General features: G+C 43.6%; 1 protein-coding gene across 2 annotated transcripts; it reads right to left on the reverse strand.

The window, feature by feature from the left end:
• Positions 1–1,000: 1,000 nt before the first annotated feature.
• LOC111979483 (histone deacetylase complex subunit SAP130) lies at positions 1,001–16,392 on the reverse strand. 2 transcript variants are annotated; one of them, XM_024010066.2, is made up of 19 exons: positions 16,305–16,392; positions 14,965–15,092; positions 14,549–14,820; positions 14,293–14,466; positions 14,045–14,126; positions 13,622–13,865; positions 13,082–13,320; positions 12,403–12,498; positions 12,009–12,147; positions 11,613–11,731; positions 10,954–11,232; positions 7,339–7,513; positions 7,133–7,207; positions 6,604–6,923; positions 6,200–6,424; positions 5,808–5,933; positions 2,459–2,562; positions 2,007–2,120; positions 1,001–1,634 (listed from the first exon to the last, which is right to left on the reverse strand). In XM_024010066.2, exons 2-19 carry the CDS (start codon positions 15,071–15,073, stop codon positions 1,476–1,478), a joined length of 3,051 nt encoding a protein of 1,016 aa, XP_023865834.1. In that variant the 5' UTR covers positions 15,074–15,092; positions 16,305–16,392; the 3' UTR covers positions 1,001–1,475. The 2 variants fall into 2 exon arrangements, with proteins under 2 accessions (XP_023865834.1, XP_023865833.1); XM_024010065.2 differs by having other exon boundaries at positions 14,045–14,159.
• Positions 16,393–16,691: the final 299 nt, after the last annotated feature.

Raw genomic sequence — 16,691 nt, forward strand, 5'->3', positions numbered from 1 at the left:
CATATTGCCCTTACAAAAAAAGATAGCCGTTTTGAAACTGCAGTCTACTGTGGTATTTTGGAGCAATAATTGCAGCATACTGCAGTTATACTGCACTCTGACTACAATCTTTTTTCTTAACGGTGGTTTGAAAAACATATCCATTCCCCGTTAATTTGTGTTCTTCAGCAAATAACTCTATAACAGGACACTCCTCATTGACTGTCCAGCAATATTTTTTGCATGCTTAGATACTTAGAATTAGAACAGCAATAGACATGTAGTGACTATGAGGACAACAGATCGACTTGACTTTAATGTAGACTCATGGAGTCAACCACCAGAGGCATCATCCTGTATGATTGAGGAGATTTAAAATGTGCCATGCTATATAAAACGGCAGCGCTTTCAAAATGGGGACCTAAAACTAAGAAGCTTTAACTCTGACAACCGAGGCACCTAAAAAAAAAGCACAAGTATTATATTGTTCCACATAATGTGATGGAAAATTACTCTGCTATTTCTTCATTTTAAATGTCAGACTGCCAAGAATAACACTGTTGCAGTTTTAATATCTTTCAGTTTACCCACAAACCAAAATAAGACTTGTTCAACATTCCAAGCTTAAGCCCCAGAAAGTTCTTTGTCTCGATAAGAGTTTGATTGGGTTTACAGTGTAGTCAGCTACTGATAGCACATGACAAAAAGGCATCCCTTGAACATTTTACTCCCAAATAGAGTAACACTCAGTGAAAGTTCTAAAAGAGATTACAGTTGCACGTTCTTTTACAATCTGTATTTACTAGAGAATACATTTAGCCTGGGGTCAAATACTTAAGATGTGCTCGATTTAGTTTATCAGACAGCTAACTCCAAGCACACAAGTATTTGACACATATTTGTCCCAAGATCTGTTGAATACTGTGATATACAACACTTTACTTGGACCGTAGTGACATTTCCAATGACTGAACTTGGTAGCATACTTGTGATTTTTCAGGAGTGAAGGATAAATACACTGTACTGTTTTACACATTTATTACGCAATAAGTACTTGATGATAGTTTAATAAACAACCCATATTGATCACACAATGTTCCAGGGTATCAATTGAACAGACACTGCATCCCCTCTAGACCATCATTCAACCATCAAAATCATAATAATTCTGCCAGCCATCCAATCAACAACTGAGAACATACCAACTTCCTGATATGGGCTTAATACTTGTACATTCCTCTCCATTGACAAGCTCCTCCCTTGGACGTAGCGGAACCATGTTTGTTCCTAATATGTTCCTTCTGCCGACCACTTGGTTCTCAGTTCTAGGTCAAACGTGGTCGGACGGTTGCACACAGCTAACGAGTAACCCCAGACGCCATACTGACTCAAATCTACCAGTGGTCTATGGTCATATCAGTGAGGGGTGTAGACTAGAGACGTCTTTAGAAAGACAAGAGTACAGGGGTTAGCCTAGGCTTGGTCCCCTCTCTGTTCTAGGCTTTGTCCTTGCGCTTCAGCTTGTTGACTTTCTTCGCTCCGCCGTTCTTGTTGATTAACTTCATGACTTTCTCCTTGTGGTCCAGCACCTTCATCATGGCATCTCTAGCTTCAGTGATCTGGTCCATCACCAGCTTACAGCGCTGCATGTTACCCTGGGGGGGAGAGACAATTCAAGATGGCTGACTGACATTCATAACAAAGGCCCAGGTAGATTTTCCCTTGAGCCCTCAAAAATGATATATACACATWCCTGTGGAATTGATTAAACAAAACAGACCAAATACAGCTACAGAGCAGCATGCCTCACTTTAATATGAGTGTAGTAGCAGTGTTTATGGGAATAGTGAGTTCTTAGATATTGTGATTAAACGTGTGCTCAGGAAAACCTGTTTGGTTTGTAGGCTATAACTAAGGCCCAGAGTTTTTCCTGGTCAAGTCACCAGGTCTGGGAAAAATCTGGGCCCCCCCATGAGCAGCAGACGTGCATGGATTTCCTTTGTGTTGTTGCGTGTATGACCTCTGACCTGTATGAGCTCGTTGATACGGTGCATGTCATCATCCGACCCGGCCTTCTTCTTTGGGATCAGGCCCTCTTGGAGGGTAGTGAGGCGGCTGTACACATCATGCTCCAGATTAGTCTGGGGATAGAGAGGGGATACAATAGAGAGACCAATACAACATGATTGACATCACAAATTACTGCTATTCAGGAGGACAATTACTGTATCTTGTTCTAAGAAAATATGGGTATAGAACCACTTCATTGTCTTCCGACAGCTACGTCATACAATGTGAAGTGTTGCCATGAAGCACCATCAGCGCAGATGGCCGTCGTGCTAAATGACGCGAGACAATGAGATCCACTTGGATAACTTTAAGAGTCACCCTTTTTCACACCAACTCCATAACTCTAAGGATCTGTTTTTGTCGTGCTTAAAATTCAGCTAACTGCACGTAAAAGGGAAGTGTTTCTCACCAGCTGCATGAGCTGTGCAGCACACAGGTGCATCTTCCAGCCCTGCGCTCTGCACACCACCCCCTTCTGATTGGCTACGTCCTGCAGGGTGCCCTTCTTCTCCTCTGAAACCATGACAACACACCATTAAGCCATGTTACAATATAATAATACCTTTAACAACACACCATTAACCCAATGAGTCCCACTCCATTAACCCAATGAGCTACATACTTCCGTGGTGTACCATTGCATTTGTCCATTTCTTCTGCATTCGTAGATACCAACCATTAGTCTGTGTGATTAATTGAGGCTGAGCTAGTGGTGTTTGAGACACCCCCGAATAGTTTGTAGCTCAAACTATTAAAAGCTATTTATGAAAAGACTCATGAACATGTGACATGTTTTGCTCTATGATGCTCACAAGCCACAGAAKAGTCATTAGAAGGTAAGGTGTTATAGAAGATTGTAGGAAAACCCAGGACATAGTGTCAATAATACTGTAATAAATTCACAGTTGCTGTCACAAACTCCAAACAGTTGTCACTGGCTAGTGGATATTCATTTCCCAATGAGCAAACAATTTCTGTACTTACAGCATTCATATAAATACATTTTTGAAACAGGTTTTTGCTTTGGCAGACCTTATTTTTGTTATTGACATTTGTGAATAAAATTCATGAATGCAACTATTTGTCAAATTGTTTGTGTTCTACTCGTAGCCCTGGTTACCCTGAAAGAAAATTGGTAAAAACACTTATTAGTGAGGCTAAATATAAAGGGCTGGACAGCCACATAAATGAAGGTCAGATAAATGAAAAGGCGATTTTTGCTAGGGTCTTGGGTCTGATAGGGTTAAGCCAACTTATAATAATACAGTAACACCTTCAACACTAGAGGTCGACCGATTATGATTTTTCAACGCCGATACCGATTATTGGAGGACCAAACAAAGCCAATAGCAATTAAACTGGCATTTGTTTTTTAGATATATATGCAATAATGACAATTACAACAATACTGAATGAACAATGAACACTTATTTTTATTTAATATAATACATAAATAAAATCTATTTAGTCTCAAATAAATAATGAAACATGCCCAATTTGGTTTAAATAATGCAAAAACATAGTGTTGGAGAAGAAAGCAAAAGTGCAATATGTGCCATGTAAAAAAGCTAACGTTTAAGTTCCTTGCTGAACATATGAACATCAGAACATATGAAAGCTAGTGGCTCAATATTCCTAGTTCTTTAATATTCCCAGTAAAGAAATATTAGGTTGCAGTTATTATAGGAATTATGACGGGTCGACTATTTCTCTCTATACCATTTGTATTTCATATACCTTTGACTATTGGATGTTCTAATAGGCACTTTAGTATTGGCAGCCTAATCTCAGGAGTTGATAGGCTTGAAGTCATAAACAGCGCTGTGATCAAGCATTGCGAAGAGCTGCTGGCGAACGCAGGGAAGTTTAAATGAATGCTTACGAGCCTGCTGCTGCCTACCACCTCAGACTGCTCTATCAAATCATAGACTTAATTATAATAAACACAGAAATACGAGCCTTTGGTCATTAATATGGTCAAATCCGGAAACTATCATTTCGAAAACAAAACGTTTATTCTTTCAGTGAACGGGTGGCAACCCTAAGTCTAAATATTGCTGTTACATTGCACAACCTTCAATGTTATGTCATAATTATGTAAAATTCTGGCAAATTAGTTCGCAACGAGCCAGGCGGCCCAAACTGTTGCATATACCCTGACTCTACGTGCAATGAACGCAAGAGAAGTGACACAATTTCTGTAGTTAATATTGCCAGCTAACATTAATTTATTTTAACTAAATATGCAGGTTTAAAAAAATATATTTCTGTGTATTGATTTTAAGAAAGGCATTGATGTTTATGGTTAGGTACATTTGTGCAACGATTGTGCTTTTGTTAAATCATTACCCGCTTGGCGAAGTAGGCTGTGATTCGATGATAAATTAACAGGCACCGCATTGATTATATGCAACGCATGACAAGCTCGTTAAACTAGTAATATCATCAACTATGTGTAGTTAACTAGTGATTATGTAAAGATTGATTGTTTTTTTTATAAGATAAGTTTAATGCTAGCTAGCAACTTACCGTGGCTCCTTGCTGCACTCGCGTAACAGGTAGTCAAGCCTGCCACGCAGTTTCCTCATGGAATGCAATGTAATCAGCCATAATCGGTGTCCAAAAATGCCGATTACCGATTGTTAAGAAAACTTGAAATCGGCCCTAATTAAATCGGCCATGCAGATTATTCGGTCGACCTCTAGTCAACACACCATTAAGCCATCTTATAATACAGTAATACCTCCAACACCACCATTAAGCCATCTTATAATACAGTAATACCTCCAACACCACCATTAATCCATTTTATAATATAGGTTTTTTTCTGTATCAACAGGGGCTTAGGTGGTGGGCGTTAGCGCTGCAACATTGCTTAGAACATTTTAGAGACCCCCATCTGGCGGTGTAGAGAAACTGTTGCATTTAAGCCACTTTCCTGCAATTCTACACATTTCTCAAATTCTCGCCATTTTAAAGCTAGTTTCTTGTAATTCTATATTATAGCAGAAAGATAATACAGTAATACACACCATTAAGATATTTAATTATAACTAGGGTCAGGAGTTTTTCCTGGGTAGGAAAATCTCTAGACCCAAGTCATAAAATATTTGTGCTTTGAAAGTGACTGGTCATTTGCTAGCAAGCCATGCTGGAGACTACTAAAACAGAACAGTGGAATTAACTGGTGTTTTCCCCCCACTAGCGTTACTAATGAAAAGGTCTAACAATGATGTGATGACAACAAATGACATTAGCTTTCATAGCTTACTAATAATTCCTTTTCGTTTTGCTTCACAGTGCACAATAGAAAGAGGTCCTCTTGGTTTGTGTGTGTATGGGCGTGCGTGTGCGTGTTCTAAATGTTTTCATATGTGTCCACACTGGAGAGAATAATAACCTTGTGTGTGATGTTGTTGTAATAATGGTTGTGTCATTTAAATTGTCCAAACAAAACAACGAATAAACAATTCAATGTCAAAAAGCCTCCTGAGCATTACTGGCATTTTTGTCCACCAGAATCGCATTTCAGTCAGTCCCACGAGAAACGCATTTCAGTCAGTCCCACGAGAAACGCATTTCAGTCAGTCCCACGAGAAACGCAATTCAGTCAGTCCCACGAGAAACGCATTTCAGTCAGTCCCACGAGAAACGCATTTCAGTACCACAACAAGCTCTTAGAACCCAGAATGTATGAACATTCTTTAGAAATACAGTTATCATTGAACGTTATCAACAATAAAAGACGTTGGTCTGACCTTTGACCCGGATGTCACTGTATCTCTGGAAGTGGTGGTAGGCAGCCTTCCAGGGGTTCCTGTAGTGGCGGAGGAGGGTGACCGGGGGGCGAGCCCGGGTGGGGACATAACGCACACCCTCCTCATCTGCAGGGCAGAGAAACACAGTGGTCACTCACAGGGTTAATATGGCTGTTCTTGTACAAGTCTTGTCCTTATAGACTAGTGAATCTTTAGACAAAGTGCACAACAGGAGTAGACTCTAGCTAACGACGATTTATTGTCTGAAAATAAGGAGAATGCAATAAACATTATGTAAGACTGCAGTTAACTTGAGCCCGTTTCCAAGTTACTGAGGCTAGTTTACCGGAACAAATCGCTCACACACACACACAAAAGGGATGTTCCCTTACCTATGTACTCCTTGGGGGGCGACTTGCGTTTCTCGGGCCTCATGCTGTGTGGTCTGGCCAGGACCTTCTCCTCGTCTGTGCTGTTGGTCTCCATCATCTCACTCTCCTCCGTGGAGATGACATGCTGCTGCTTCCGGGGCTTCTTCCTGGGGGAGGCCCCGAGGATCACGTCCCCACCGGGCATCATGGACAACATGGGGGCACCGCAATGGGGCATAGGGGGACCTGGAGGGAGATGAGGGGCGAGGCCCGTATTCACAAAGCGTCTCAGACTAGGAATAATGATCCAGGATCAGCCCCCCCTCTTATTCATTCTGATTTAAAAAGGTAAAAGCATCGTACACCATATCAGCAATAGAAGGACATCAATAAAACAAAAAGTGTTACAGAGAATTCAAATGTACCTGCTTTGGAGGTATCCATAGGCTCCACTTCCTGCTTTATCTTGAGCTCTGGGAGGGTGGAGCTTATTCCACATGCCGCTGTGCTACTGGCCGCTGCTTGTGTAGGCGGAACCACCACGTTGGTCATAGACGAGATTGGTGGAGTAATGGCGGACATGGCGGGGCCAGGCTGGGAGTGTGGGGGTGCGGACACTGAGAGGAGGGTCTGGATTGGCTGAGAGGGCTGCTGCTCATTGATCTGATGGCTGGGCAGCGCTTCCATGGAGGACGACGTCAACGGGGGAGCCAGGGACACGTGGAGATCAGCCTTGTGCTTCATACTGGGTGAACAGGGAAGATATCAACCACAAAATCATTTAATATGTCATTTTTAACTACAAGATGTAGTTGAAGGATACCAGCGCGTGTAATCGGCATCTACTGAGGATACCAGCGCGTGTAATCAGCATCTACTGAGGATACCAGCGTGTGTGTAATCAGCATCTACTGTGATCAGGGCCTACTAACAAGGTGCTGTGCTAAGTCCTACCCTGATGCAGGCCTGATGCTTCCATCTATCCTGGGGCTGATGGCCTCTGGGATCAGGTTCTTCCTCACAGCAGACCTTTATAGGGCAAACAGAAATGGGTTAGTGCTGGACTGGAACAAAAACATGCACACCCCGTAGCTCGCCAGGACCACTGCTCTAGTAAGTTGTAGCATCCAGAGAAAAACAGAGGGTTGTTCTAAACTCACCCTTCATTGGCAGGCTTCTTGCGCAGGATGCTAGGCCGGGGGGAGGACAGCAGGGTGGGGGCACCAGTCCCAGTGTTCTGGGGGTGTGTCTGCCCAACGCAGGTGGGAGGCTGGCTGCTGCCGAACGTCTGGCCAATGGGGTTGGCCACCAGAGTGGAGCCGTCTGCTAACACAACTAAGAATAAAGAACAATGTTACTGTATTTTTTCCAGACAACTAAATTAATTTGAACTAATACATTAATATCATGAGAACTTTAGAGACTGGAGGAAATCTGTAGAATGATATATGTATTATATTCATAATATGTAAATCTCAGAACCGACAATTCTGGACTTGTCTCTATGCGGTTGTGTGTTTGTTGCTACTTGGCTATCTTTTTTTATTTTTATTTATTTATTTTTTTTATTTTTTTTTATTTTACCGTTATTTTACCAGGTAAGTTGACTGAGAACACGTTCTCATTTGCAGCAACGACCTGGGGAATAGTTACAGGGGAGAGGAGGGGGATGAATGAGCCAATTGTAAACTGGGGATTATTAGGTGACCGTGATGGTTGAGGGCCAGATTGGGAATTTAGCCAGGACACCGGGGTTAACACCCCTACTCTTACGATAAGTGCCATGGGATCTTTAATGACCTCAGAGAGTCAGGACACCCGTTTAACGTCCCATCCGAAAGACGGCACCCTACACAGAGCAGTGTCCCCAATCCTGTCTCTTATACACATCTAGATGTGTATAAGAGACAGACCCTACACAGAGCAGTGTCCCCAATCACTGCCCTGGGGCATTGGGATCTTTGTTTAGACCAGAGGAAAGAGTGCCTCCTACTGGCCCTCCAACACCACTTCCAGCAGCACCTGGTCTCCCATCCAGGGACTGACCAGGACCAACCCTGCTTAGCTTCAGAAGCAAGCCAGCAGTGGTATGCAGGGTGGTATGCTGCTGGCCAACTTTTTGGTTTTTAATACATGTACCAATGTTACGTTCCCCAGTTTCTGTGTTGTGGGTTTGTGTGTGTGTATTTCAAGAAATGKCTTCCTGGATTCCAAAAGCAGCTGATTGGTTGGCCCCATTGCAGATTGGATCTGACCCCTCCCTCTCATCATCAAGGGATACAGCTGTCTGCAATTACAACTCCTTCTCCAGCTGGATAAAAGCCAGTGTTCTTTTGTCAGGAGGAGAGAGCTTCTTTGTATGTCCTGTGTTGGTCTGTATAAGTTGTTTAAAGTATTTTGTAGCCGCTCCTGCAGAGGTATGTGTATGCCATAGGACTTAGTACTTTGGTTTATTGAAATTGTTCAAAGTATTGGTGAATTATTTTTTGTTTCATTAGTTCCCAGGGGAGGAAGCGGAACACACCTTGGGAGTGTGTAGGCAATTCGTAGTATTGAATCTGTCTATGCACACTAGGTAAGACCTGGGCGGACCACCACCTGTATTTTGCTTAGCGTGCCAGTTGGTGCTAAAGGTTAGGTAAGCTGTGGGAAGGCAGCTGAGGTAGGAGAGGGGACTAACTTTTACTTTCTTTGCTTTGGTTCCGTCCATCCCCTTTTCCTCACCTTCCCGTGTATAAGAAATAATAAATTCCCTGCAAACTGTATTTTTCTCTGCCTCTGTCATCCTTCTCCGCACCTACAATCACATACCTTTTTCATTCCACGGGGAGTTGAGTTGTGGCAGGGTGTTGTGTTCCCTCCGCCAAGAGGCGTRRGTAACAACCAACATATTCATTTTTTCTTCGCTCAACTTTTTCACCCCAGATACTTTATCTGGACTAGGTTCTACAGAACCTCCACCAGCCGAAAAAGTTAAGTAGTAACATTAAAACTATGCCATCTAATTGCAGTCGCTGTACTCATCATACAGGAGAACTATAAGAACAAACTGGTGAAGATAGCTGTGTTGCAAGTGCAACTTCAGATGCAAATGTTAGGCAAGGATGAAACAGTGTCTGTGCCACCACTAAGTACAGCTTGTACTGTAGTATAAATTCCCCTGGACAGTCCCCGCAGCCGGACAATTTTCTCAAGGCTTCTGGAAAGAAATGCTGTCGGCATGCTCAACCAATCTAGTCACGAAATCTATGCAGCCTACTCAATCACCTTTTATAGCTACCGTTTACAGGCATAATGGACTGTATACAGTGTTCCTCACCAAGTTCCTATCGGACCTCGTAGTCATGGCAGATAATATTCACATGGAAAAGTCCACAGACCCACTCAAAAGGCTTTTGGCGCCATCATCGGCTCAGTGGGGTTTGTCCAACATGTTTCCGGACCTACACATTGCCACAGTCATACCGTGGATCTCAATGTTTTCCTCATATTCCTGGACTATTGGACCACCACTTCTTACATTTGCAATCGCAACAAATAATCTGCTCAGACCCCAACCAAGGATCATCAAAAGCTGTGCTATAAATTCTCAGAAACCCAAAGATTCCTAGATGCCCTACCAGACTCCCTCCACCTACTGGATGTCAGAGTACAAAAAAACAGTTAACCACCTAACGGAGGATCTACATTTAACCTTGCATAATACCCTAGATGCAGCCGCCCCCCCCCAAAAAAAAACATTTGTCACAAGAAATTTGCTCCCTGGTACACAGAAAATAACCGAGCCTTGATGCGAGCTTCCAGAAAATTGGAATGGAAATGGCGCTCCACCAAACTGGAAGTCTTCCGACTAGCTTGGAAAGACAGTACCGTGCAATATCGAAGAGCCCTCACTGCCGCTTGATCATCTTATTTTTCCAGCCTAATTGAGGAGAATAAGAACAATCCAACATTTCTTATTGATACTGTTGCAAAGCTAACTAAAAAGCAGCATTCCCCAAGAGAGGATGGCTTTCACTTCAGCAGTGATAAATTCATAAACTTCTTCGATGAAAAGATCTTTAGAAAGCAAATTCGACTCCTTTTTGAATCTCCATATTTCTTCAAAGCTCAGTTGTCCTGAGTCTGCACAGAACTGCCATGACCTAGGATCAATGGAGACACTCACATTTTTAAATCCTACATCTCTTGACACATTCATGAAAATAGTAATGGCCTCTAAACCGTCAAGCTGCATACTGGTCCCTATTCCAACTAAACAACTCAAAGAGCTACTTCCTGTGCTTGGTCCACCAGTGTTCAACATAATAAAAATGGCTCCCTATCCAATCAAATGTATTCATAAAGCCCTTTTTACATCAGCCCGATATCACAAAGTGCTATACAAAAACACAGCCTAAAACCCCAAACAGCAAGCAATGCAGATGTAGAGAAGCATGGTGGCTAGGAAAACCCACCTAGAAAGGTAGGAACCTAGGAAGAAACCTAGAGAGGAACCCGGCTCTGAGGGGTGGCCAGTCCTCTTCTGGCTGTGCCGGGTGGAGATTATAACAGTACACCCCTCAGAGCCTGGTTCCTCTCTAGGTTTCTTCCTAGGTTCCTGCCTTTCTATGGAGTTTTTCCTAGCCACCATGCTTCTACATCTGCATTGCTTGCTGTTTGGGGGTTTAGGCTGGTTTTCTGTATAGCACTGACATCTGCTGATGTAAAAGGGGCTTTATAAATTAAATTTGATTGATTCAAACCTCTTCAAACTTCTTCATTCACCAACTCACCTGAGGTCTTGTTCTCAATGGCTGGCTGCTGTTGGTTGATGGGCACAGGTTGGATGTTTTGCGCAGTGATCTGACCGGTGGCAGTGTGCAGGCCCTGGGTGCTGATGTTGGTTGACTTGATGCCCTGCGTGGCCATGGCGGTGGGCTGGATGTTCTGCGTGTTGATCTGAGCGATACGGTCCACCGTCATCAGCTGCATGGGGTTGAGGTGCACCGCCGACGCTACGCCCACACTGGCCTGGGTCTGCATGGCCGTGCCGCTGGGGGCCTGAGGGGTTACTGTAGGGGTGACAGGAAACAGAGATGAGGGGTTGGGGTTGACACACACAGGGTTAGAGACTTGTTTAGAGACAGATTACACTAGCCCACAATTGGGTCGGACTCTGGCTTGGGTAGCCAGAACTAGAAACTAGTGACTTAATGATACATAATTATCATTCATCTTGATTGAAGTGAGAGTTGGTTCAGTACTTTCATTATCTAGCATTTTTATTATTGGTCATCATCATCTAGTATGATCATCATTATATAGCATTATCATCAGCATCATTGTCTAGCATTATCATCAGCATCATACCCCGAGAATTCCAAATATCTGATTGGTTACAGAGTCATATGGAAGCAGTGATTTAAATAGTAAGAGAAGAAGTGAGTGGTACCTGGGTACTGTCGGATGGTTGAAACAGAGCTGGTGATGGGGGTGTAGGTGTGTGTCAGAGGGTACGACGAAGAAGGGTAGGTAGGCAGGAAGTACTGAAACTGCACTGGCACCGATTGCCTGTGTGTGTGGGGGGGAGAATGCATGCCAACTGAATAAGATAAAAAAACACAACTTTTGCCTTTTCATAACATTTTCAGCTTTCAACCAGAAATGTACTCCAAGTACAGCAGAAATAAGGAGAAGACATTTTAGACTATTGATATGTAGCCCAGGACAATCGAGAAACATTAAGTGTTCTCTCGTGCTATCTATCCTCTGGGATCAGATAATACATGCATCAACAGGATGAGTATCGTCAACCCAAAATAAAAATCTATCAGTGCCCGTCTCTGACCTGTCACTGCGGGCCTCCATGGTGATGGGGTTGGGGGAGGAGCGGGGGCCTGAGATGGGGATCAGGTTCCCCCTCTCTCCAGGGTACTCCGGTTGGATCCTGGGCGAGGTGTGGGCTATTGGCTGGGGAACCACTTTAGCTGAAGAGGGTGGAGGTGGAATGGGGTGCAAATTTCATTTCACAACATAAAATCACTCCGTAGGGACTGGTGCTCTAAATTCAATTTGTTGCTATCAGTTCGGCAGTTAATAATTCAATGTGTCACTGTTTTTAATAGTCTCTACTCATACCAATTACTTATTAGATAAGTAAACATGACATGTTATGTGGAGTATGTTACACCAGACAGTAGCCTGGTGCCTTTGACTCCAACATTAATGATTGAGATACTTACCCACGGGGATGTTGGACGTGGTGACTGCTGTGGCGTGGGAGGAATGAGAGGGCATCGCCATGGTGACGATGTTACTGTTGGGGTGGGGTCCTGAGCCTGGGTGAGGTACGATGTGGTTATTACACAATTAAAACAGAATAAAGGAGACATTTAGTCTTGCTAACTGTTCCCTCTGCTTCCGTGCATCAAGTCTGACATCAACAGGCTCCTGAACAGCTTCTATCCCCAACCCATAGGACTGTTGAATAGCTAACAGAATGGCTACATGGACTGAGTTGACCCTTGTATTTTATTTTTGCACTGATCTATGCACACTCACGGGACTCTACACATACAATCATAATGTATGCTGCTGCTACGCTTTATCATATCTGATGCCTAGTCACCTCACCCCTATACATATCTACCTCTATCACTCCAGTATCCCTGCACATATGGCATTGGAACTGATCCTGTATTATAGCTTCTTACTTTCTCGTGTTCTTTTTATTTCTATTTCTTGTGTGTTTTTGTTTTACCTTATGTTATTTTTAGTGCTATATTGATGTGTGCATTTTTGGGTTTGGAGTTTGCAAGAAAGGCATTTCACTGTACTTGTGCATGTGACTTAACTTGAATACGACGCTGAAATGAAAATAGATGAGTTAGACATCTCTCCATCACAACAATAGCATCATACCTGTAGTGCTAGGCGATGGAGCAGTATTGGTGGCTAATATGGGGGCAACAGTTGCTGCAGCGACAGGAGTAACATTGCTGAATATGGACTTCTGTGCCATGGTGTTGTACAGCTGGGGTTTCTGACCCCCAATGGCAGGGTGAGAGGGCAGGGTGATGCGTGTGGGGGTCTCCCGAGATTGGGGAGGACGCTGGATGCTCAGAGTGGCTGGAGGGGGGTGAATGGTCAACCCTGGACGCCTGATGGAAGAGAACAAGAGGAGAGTTAACATTGGTTTTACGTACACCTACAATAGCTGGAATGGTATTGGGCACTATCTAGACACATTTACACAATGTGGAGCTAGGTTGGTAGAGCATGGCGCTTGCAATGTCAGGATATTGGGTTTGATTACCGGGACATAAAAAAACTGATGTATGACCAAGTCGGTTTGAACAAAGCATCTGCTAAATGGCATACACACACACACACACATACATACATAAAACAAAATAAAACCGTAAAAAATGGTTTTAAGTTAATGCTTTGAGCATGTCGTACCCATGAACCATCTCTGCGGAGTGCGTGGCTGAGCTAACCACTGGGGACTGAGGCCTGGTGGCCGTTACCGGGGCAACCACCGTGGGCAACACAGCCGTGGACGTTGTTACTATTGGCCGGGACTGGATAGGCTGGTGGATGATGTGCTGGACAGTAGRTGGACCAGTACCACCACCAGGACCTGTAGCAGGTCTCAGTACGGTAGGGCCTTTAGAACTGGACATCACAGCAGCTGCAGCAGCTCCTGGAAACACACATGAACAACAGTTAGACATGTCTGTGCTTAGGATGGTTTTGCTGAGGACCTAGAGTGGGTTAAAATATGAACCAACCACTATGGTGTACTTTGTTTGGTCACGGTAAGCACCTTGACTATTTTCTGAATTATAAAAGTTTCTATCTGCTCTGGGCTATGCGACTGACCTCGGGGTAGATGGGAGGTAAAGGTGTGCTGGGGAACGCCAGTGGAGCCGAGCTGCAGGGGCGGGCCGTTGCTGCGAATGATCTGCACGTGATGGTGCAAGTTACTGGGGTTGCCCTGGAAACGCCACGCCCATGGACACAAAGCATTATAGATTTGGAACCACATTTTTCATCATGTCATCACATTGGGTAACCTTAATATATTATTGCTGGGGTACATTACAATGGTAAACAACACCAGTCCTTACCTGTTGGCCACTGATAGTTGCTACAGGGATGCCGGGGGTCGGAGGCACAGTGCTCTCCATGGTTACAGTGAGGTGGCTTGGCACCTTGGGTGGCAGGGAGATGTGGCCCTGGATGTTGGCTGGTGCTGGGGCGATCACTCGACTGGGCATGGGCGACTTCAGAGATGACTGCACCTATGAAAAGGCATGGAGAGATTAGATAAAGTAGGCTGAAGGCAAATGCAGCAGACAGAACTCTGAGCTGCCTCATCCATACCTTTATAGGTCCTTCAGTGAAGGCCAGAGGCAGGCCCTGGGGAATGTGCGGTGGAGGGGCTGACACTGTGACGGGCATGCCCTGCTGGAGGGGCAGGTGCTGAGGTAGTGTTGGGTGGTGACCCTGGGGGGGGCCGTGGACCTGGGGGTAAGGCCGGACCACCACTGTCTCCTGCTTGTCATCTCTGAAGCCCGGTGCTCCACCACCACCGCTGGGGCGGTCATAAGGACTGTGGTCTGGGTGAGGGTCACGGCTGCTATCGTCTGTCCCACCTGTGGTACAAAGAGTTGGAGTACTAACCCTTGTTATGCAGCAGACTTGACTGACCAATGATTTCTCACACTTATTAACCATTGCAAATAGTTGTAAAAGCTGTGATACAAAGAGAGTTAGTTCAGCAGGTTGCATGATATTACCTGTTGTGTTTGGTTGACTACTAGCCACCATTGCAGTGTTTCCTCCGGAAATCTGTTTTTTTCCCATACCAGGGGGTATTCCCGGTCGTGAATATTGTTGCGAACTCATCTTCTGACACAATTGACTTCTACGCAATGAAGAGAATAATATTAAACTTGAAAGGTACAGGTAACTGCCAAAATAAAGGAAACACCAACATAAATTGTTTTAATATGGCGTTGCACCACAACGAGACACCAGAACAGCTTCTATGCACCTTGGCATAGATTCTACAAGTGCCTTGAATCTCTATTCGAGGGATGCGACACCATTATCCCACAAGAAATTCCATAATTTGGTGTTTTGTTGACGGTGGAAAATGCTGTCTCTGGTGCGGCTCCGGAATCTCCCATAAGTGTTCATTTGGGTTGAGATCTGGTGACTGAGACACACACACCCTTTAAACCCCCTATGTTCTTTTGAGTGTCCTCTTTCAAAATCACTGAGATGTCTTCTTCTAGCCATGGCTGACAAAATAATGAGCAACTGGGCATTTTTATTCATTACCCTAAACATTATGCAATGCTAATTGCTAAAATTTCCTCAGGAACCACACCTGTGTGGAAGCACCTGATTTCAATATACTTTGTATCCCTCATTTACTCAAGTGTTTTCTTTATTTTGGCAGTTACCTGTATGTAGCTAGCTAATATAAGTTCACAACTGAATTTTGCCAACATCTAACGTTAAGCAGACATTTTCTCAAAATCGTCCATTATGAGGTCCATCTCACACAGTCAATGCTGTAACTTAATGCTTAGTTAAGTAGTTAACGTTAAGTGAGTGCGTTGACATCTGCAAGGATTTCTCTGCAAGTTGTAACCATATAGACATCAGTAACTAGCTAACTTGATGGCCAACCTTTTGACTATGAACACTCTGTTTGCAGTGGACTGGATTCAAGCCAAGGATAACATTAGCTTGCTACAACTTCAAAGCAGTCACTCGCTAACAACTGTACCGTTAAGTTAGCTTACTAGTCACTGACTTGCTAGTTTGTTGCTACTTCGATGAAGCCAGTGTGGGCTAGCCGCTAACTAAGCAAGTTGAACAGACAGCTCTTTTAGTCGATTTAAACCGTAGTAGATACAGTACACAACTAGTTACATATTAACTGAAATCGCGCCTTAGCTAACAATGCTAGAAGCTAGCTAAATCCTGCATTATGTCACTGAACTAACAATAATCAATACATTTGTTGATTAGCCCATTCATCAGAAAGACGTACATTCATCTGCAATTATTATTGGTGGTTACTAAGAAACAGTACGATTATATAGAACCAGCAACAAGAACATACCTTGTTTTTGATCAGGAATCTCCATCCGTGTCTTTCTACTACGCGCGTGTTCCACAAGCATCACTATTTCAGAACTTCCGGTTTTCAGTGAGTTTGTTTAGCCATATTGCAAAATAAAAGCCATACGGAAAAATAACGCTACAATAAGGAGGTTGCTGTAGCATTCTATAAGTTGCTCGTGTTCATACGAAATTGGAATTGTCTTCATTAGTGTGTAGTATTTTCTCTAAGAGTCCTTACTACTTTTAATTTGAAGGATTTGCTTCCGGTTTTCTCCTGCCAAATGTCGCTGAGTTTGAAATGAAAACAGAAGTGAAAATGCAATGTTGACACACAAAGCTAGCATGATTTACTGAAGATAAAGGACATGCTGACTTTTTTGCCCTT

Source organism: Salvelinus sp. IW2-2015, linkage group LG19 (genome assembly GCF_002910315.2).
Source record: "Salvelinus sp. IW2-2015 linkage group LG19, ASM291031v2, whole genome shotgun sequence".
NCBI classification, from domain to species: Eukaryota; Metazoa; Chordata; class Actinopteri; order Salmoniformes; family Salmonidae; genus Salvelinus; species Salvelinus sp. IW2-2015.